General features: G+C 43.1%; 1 protein-coding gene across 1 annotated transcript; it reads left to right on the plus strand.

The window, feature by feature from the left end:
- The first annotated feature begins 752 nt into the window (after positions 1-752).
- LOC129337911 (gap junction delta-4 protein-like) lies at positions 753-5,922 on the plus strand. Its single transcript, XM_054991919.1, has 2 exons — positions 753-816; positions 4,247-5,922. Exons 1-2 carry the CDS (start codon positions 753-755, stop codon positions 5,428-5,430), a joined length of 1,248 nt encoding a protein of 415 aa, XP_054847894.1. The 3' UTR covers positions 5,431-5,922.
- The last annotated feature ends 459 nt before the right edge of the window (positions 5,923-6,381 follow it).

A 6,381-nucleotide genomic window follows, 5' to 3' on the forward strand; every position in this document is an offset into this window, starting at 1 on the left:
ATTGGGGGAGGACACAGGCCTGTCTTTTGCTCCTTGGGAAGGAACAGAGGGCAGCATTCACTTTGTCTTGGAAAAAGTGAAGAAAAGCAGCACCGAAGGAAGGGTTAAACATGCTCTGATGAGCTCAGGCATTAAGAGTCAGCCTGCTGCTCTGTTTCTGGACATGTTTTTATTATTGTTTCGATACTCATGTCACAGTTTTCTCCCCAGCTGGGACCCCAGACAACTGGCTTTAATGCTGCTAGACTACTTCTTAGATTTGGCAAGCAAGACACTCTGAATATAAGGCTACTGGGGAAGAAAAGATCACCCAAAGTCATGGCCCTTGGTCCTTTGGGTATCTTCTTTCCTCTCGTATTATCCCATTTTTATCACTCAGCGTCTATTATTTCCCCCAGTGTTCCATTTCTCTTTCAGCATAGAACTATCCCAGCAATTTCACGAAGCTGGAATGCCCAGGGTGGGTAAGAATAGCTGACAATGGCAGAGATTATTCCTGTTGCCTTTTGTCTTCTTGCAGTTGTCGAGTTTGAGGTAAAGAGCAGGGGACTGCGAGCTTCTCATTTTCTTAGCTGTATTCCTAAAAGAAGGCTCCTTCTCGCCTGCAGGCATTTGCAGCTCCAGTTCTGACTGGGTTTCGAACCCTTCTTTCTTTGGAGTGACTTTTGGTTGAGGATTGTGAACTTTGGGGGGAATGCTCGATTTCCTCTTATGCCTTCTGTAGGTGGTGATTCCTGTGCCCACATTCAGACATGCAGTCCTGGGACTCGCTTGGCTTTTTAATCCTCGTCCTCAACTACAATGTGACAATTATAGGTGAGTCTCTAAAAACTTGTGACCTGTATTAGACATGGTAGCCTGTTATCAAGCAATCATTGATTTAAATGGTCACGGACTTAAAATGTGAACGCTTCTTGAAATAACTTGATGGAATTTGGTGGCTTGTTTGCCAACTTTTGTTTTGGTGTGATCATGTAGCCAATTTAAAAATGCTTTTTAAAGAGTAACAAGCTTTGTGTTTTCCCCAGAAAAGGGAAATTCTGATTGATGATACAGAGACGTGTGCTTATCCCTCTTTGGCTAGAATGTATGCCTATTATAGAGTGCTTTCAGAAATTTATTGATGATGGCAATCTTCTGTCCACTCGAAGTCTGTGAGATCTGTGAGTAGTTACTCTGGACGGTACGGCTAAGTTTGTCTCCTGGTAGTTGGGCAAAAGAAGGTAATTTCTAAGCTCATATTGGATTCATGAAATCATGTCTCCTCTCTCCAGGAGGGAGATTGTCGTTACTCCGAACTAACAACCACATACCAAGACCTTTATATAACCTCCACCTCCATTTCTTCTCAGAAGTTCTCTGCAATTAGTAACAGTTAAAGTTTGTATTGAGCTTTTATTCTTCAAGGTACTTCATTTTGTTGTAAGCCAGTTTTATTATTCTGCTTTTTTAAAGATGGGTGGTGGTGGGCGGGGGACACACCAAGTTAATTCCTGGCAGAGGTGAAATTCGGAAAGAGGTCCTTTCTTTATAGTTTCAGGTGGGTAGCCGTATCGATCTGCAGTAGAAGAACAAGATTCAAGTCCAGTAGCACCTTAAAAACGGTATCTGATGAAGGGACATTAGAAAGCTTGTATTCTGGAAATCTTTAAGGTTCTATTGGTCTTGAATCTTGCTCTTCTTTCAGGATAATGGCTCATCTCTGTGCTGCCCAACTCCTGTTTGGCCTGCTGATTAGTTTTAGGTGTATGTATAACCCTGCTGAGAAATGTCACTCTTCTTAGAAAAATTCTCCATTTTTGCTTTTATCAAAACCCCTCACATTGTTCACATTTGAAGAGCAACTTTACGCTTACTTCAAATTTCACTGTAGGCAAAATCAGGTAATAACCTAGCAAAATGCAGTACACCACTGAGCAACTGCGCAACTCTTAGAGAAATCAACAACAACAACAAAGTTTATTAGCCAAAGGCCATCACATTCTCGAGCTTAAGAGAAATCCGGGCTCCCCTAATAGTTCTTTAGATAATGTGCCTGAAGGGGAATCCTTCCAAGTGGTATGAAAACTGGGTGTCAGCTCTAATCTGTTTCTTTCCTGTTCATTTTTGGTTTATCTCAGTATCTAAAACGACAAAGAAAAACAACAACTGGAACTTGCGGAAGTTTCCAAGAAATTACCACTGCAAAGTCTGAACGGCGTAACCACTCACAAATTTTGATTTAGCAAAAGATGACCAGCATTTGCAAATAGGATATTGCCGTGGTCCTCAGACTTTGACTCAGAACCCAAAAGTCTGCCACAACTCCGTTGCAGATGGAATAGGATGAGGTGGGGAGAGCATTGGGAGACATGCTGACAGATTTTGCTTCACATCTGCCTAATGTGCCAAACGGTTTTGAAGCACAGTTGGCTGCTCACTCATGTTATATATTTATAAATACCAACCCAAAAAATAGAATCTAAGCTTGTTCAGTGTTAACTGATGTGAGATTCCTGTGAGGGAGAGAGAAGCATGGAATTACCTGGCAAGTGGTTCCTGAAAAGTACAGTAAATTTTAAAGTGGATCCTACTTCAGAATGCTTGAGAATCACTGTGTTACGGAATTCAAACTCTCTTTTCTTCCTTGTGTACCTTTATTTATTTTTTGCTGTTAAGTTACAGCCAACTTATGGTGACCTCACTGGTTTTCAAGGCAAGCGATAGACAGAGATGGTTTGCCATTGCCTTCCTCTGTGTAGCAGCCCTTGTCTTGGTTGTTGTGGGTTTTCCGGGCTGTATTGCCGTGGTCTTGGCATTGTAGTTCCTGACGTTTCGCCAGCAGCTGTGGCTGGCATCTTCAGAGGTGTAGCACCAAAAGACAGAGATCTCTCACAGTGTGGAAAATGACCTACATCTTTTCCACACTGTGACACTGAGAGAGATCTCTGTCTTTTGGTGCTACACCTCTGAAGATGCCAGCCACAGCTGCTGGCGAAACGTCAGGAACTACAATGCCAAGACCACGGCAATACAGCCCGGAAAACCCACAACAACCATCGTTCTCCGGCCGTGAAAGCCTTCGACAATACAGCCCTTGTCTTCTTTGGTGGTCTTCCATCAAAGTACTAACCAGGGCTGACCCTCCTTAGCTTCTGGGATCTGATAAGATCAGGTTAGCCTGGGCCATCTGACCATCCAGGTCAGGACATGTGTGGACCCTATATATACCTAAAACAGACAGGACCTGAAACAGAAACACGTTTTTTATTCTAATATAAGTTTTTGCTGCAACAGTCTAACGTGGGTAATCCCTCTGCCAGCTATTTATACCTAACATTCAAATATGCCTAAAACCTGGCTGAATACTAACAGTGCAATCCTAAGCAGTTACTCCAGTCTAAATCCATCGATTTCAATGAGCTTAGACTGGAGTAACCCTTCTTAGGATTGCACTGTAACTTGCTTGCTTTCATGCCTCCTCAAACAGTTTTGTTTTGTATAGGAATTGTGGAAGTTGTTGCCAAAAGATTTGAACCATAGCTTGAAAATACGTGGACTGTAGCCTCTAAATGTAAAGACATTCATGTTTTAGGAGGGGACGGGGAAGTACGCTCCTCACAGCTTCGGATTTTTAGCTGTCTTTAGGGTGGCTTGCTAAACATTAGAACCAAGGAGAAATCCTCATTTTGTACTACTTGCTTCTTCTGTAGTGTTTTCTTGTGCTTTCTTTCATTGAGACAACTATCACCGTAGGACACATATCAAAATGTACAACAGTAGTTAAAATGTGGTAGGAGTTAAGTTCATATGCCCAATTCCAGGAAAGCCTAAGCAGATGGGGGCTTTTTATATGAGAGGCAAGATGGCAGCATAGAAATATGACAGTAAATTTATGCCTAGGGTGGAGGAACTGGAGACAGAAAGAGAACTTATTCCCCCTCTTCCATATTATGAGATTGTAGGCACCCAAAGAAATGGATCCGCAGTTGATTCAGGACTCACAAAAAGGAACTACTCAAAGGTAAATAACTTCTAGAATATGCTGCCACCAGATATGGTGATGACCCCTGGTCATGGAGAAGACCATCAGTGATTGTTAGTCACTATGACTAAATGGAACCTCCATGTGCAGAGGCAGTGTACCTCTCAGGAAAAGCCTGTTAAATACTAGATGCTAACCCGGATCATAAATATATAGAGGTTCTATCACCTGCCGTATCTCTTTCACTGCTGATATGTTTTCACTCTTGTTCATTTTTTCCAGGAAAGATTTGGTTAACTCTAACAGTTCTCCTGAGACTTCTGGTGATCTTCTTCGCTGCATATCCTCTTTACCAAGATGAGCAGCAGCGCTTCATCTGCAACACCTTGCAACCAGGATGCGCCAATGTGTGCTATGACCTGTTCGCGCCCGTATCCCACTTCCGGTTCTGGCTCGTTCAGACTGCCTCTGTCCTGCTTCCTTACACCATGTTTTGCGTCTATGTATTTCACAATGTGGCCAGGCAGCTTGTGAAGGCTCGTTCCCTGCCTTATCGTCGGTATAAAGAGATCAAAGCTACATCAGGCCACAAAATTTCAAAGAAGTCTTCCAAAAGTGCAGCAGGGGGCAGAGTTGCTTCTGAGGCAAACAAAATGGATATCCCAGATTTTTCCCAAGCATATACTGTCCAGCTTCTTCTGAGAATGCTGCTCGAAGCCTGTTTCGGGGCAGGCCATTACTACCTTTTTGGATTCTTTGTTCCCAGACGTTTCGCCTGTTACCAGTTTCCTTGTGCAAATTATGTTGAGTGTTTTGTTTCCAGGCCCACTGAAAAATCCATCATGATGTTCTTTGTCTGGGGACTCAGCGGCTTCTCCTTCCTCCTTAGCCTAATTGACCTGACCTTTGCCTTCCGAAGCAACATTGTGAGAAATTACCGAAATAAGCTATTGTTGGAAAGGCTCGGATCTGAGGAAAGATGCGGCCCTGGTATGCTCCAGGGCAACAAGCCAAATAAAGACTTACTCGACTTTGGGAGAGGAGGCCAGGGCATTCTAGTCACCCCTGACAGCTGTGATCATGTTAATTCCTGTTTGCTTGGCTGCGAAGTTAAGGAAGACTTGGCATTTCAACCTGCACTGACTTCCCAGCCAACCATCAGTTTTAACCTGAACAGTAATAAGCCATGTGTTGCCTCTACTCAAGATGGCAAGGGAGCGCTCTTTCAGGGAAGTGAACCACGTGAGATTTTGCATGAGCAATCGAGAAGCAATCCGCTACCGGGCCCTCTGAAAGGAGCTTTAGCACTCAAACCCCAAGACGGGGGCAATCGTGGAGTCAGTTCATCCGGAAGTTTCAACAAGCCCTCGGTTCATTATTCTACTTTGGAGAGGAAGCCTTCTGACGTTCAGTCTGCCTGTAGTGGTTCTGGATGCTCCAAAGCTAAAAAATCTGAATGGGTGTAAAGAGCCATACTCGAGCATGAGCACAGCTCATGTGACTAGAAACAGCCATCTCAGAAGAGCGTTGTGTCTTATTCTTGAGATCCTTTCATGGCTATTTAGCACTAGAGCAGGGTTTGTTTGCTTTTGGTCATAGCAACTGTTCCAAATGAAACAGAACGTGTGCACGTTACAATACATTAAAAGGTTGAATGCAAAGTATCAAGCAACTTTAGAGGAAAAATGACACTGTAGTCACTTTGTGCACTGACAAAGACTCTGCAAATCTGGCTACTGGCAGCAGAATCTGCCATCCAAACAACATCAGCTTTCATGTTTGGTTTATCAAAATTAAGTCTCTAGACCTTACGGTTGTGGAAGGAAAGCTTGAATGAGCAGACTTTGCATTTGTTCACATCCCAGAATCCAAAGCAGGGCTGAGCAAGAATTCCTGTAGTCTTCAGTGCTCACCTGGCTCTTTTGTCCCAACTTACCTATAGCAAATGTATAAAGGAAACTAAACCAAAATAAATGAATGAATGCTTAAAGGTAATTAATTTGTGCAATTTGCCCTGTGTACAGGATTAGCATGACATTTGTGATTTCCTTTGCAGAATGTTGTATGCTAAACAACTTGCGCAGCGTTGGAGAAAGAGGGGCAGCCTTGCCTTCTGCCAATTGAGCCATCTCTCAAATACCCTTGATTCTGATTCCTTTGCATGCTTGGTACTTTCTCATTCATTTCAGTAAATGGGACATCTCTGTATTCCGTATAAATGGAGAAGCGTCCTTCAGTCACAGATTAATGAGAAATAAGCTTGCTATATGAATCTCCACTATAGATACATTGGGGTGCGCACCCAAGGCTCTGGATTAGACTTCTGGTGTCTGTTATGCCTCCCAAGGAAGCAATCCTTAGGAAAACTAAGTGTCTAGGAAAAAAACATCTTGGGGTCCAGTGTGGTCATTCTATTC

This window comes from Eublepharis macularius, chromosome 11 (genome assembly GCF_028583425.1).
Source record: "Eublepharis macularius isolate TG4126 chromosome 11, MPM_Emac_v1.0, whole genome shotgun sequence".
Taxonomy (NCBI): Eukaryota; Metazoa; Chordata; class Lepidosauria; order Squamata; family Eublepharidae; genus Eublepharis; species Eublepharis macularius.

Excerpts from the sequence above, each read along its gene's own strand:
- LOC129337911 (XM_054991919.1), top strand. The coding sequence starts at position 753 with ATGCAGTCCTGGGACTCGCTTGGCTTTTTAATCCTCGTCCTCAACTAC. Across the intron at positions 817-4,246 it reads CTACAATGTGACAATTATAG|GAAAGATTTGGTTAACTCTA; the intron begins GTGAGTCTCTAA and ends CATTTTTTCCAG.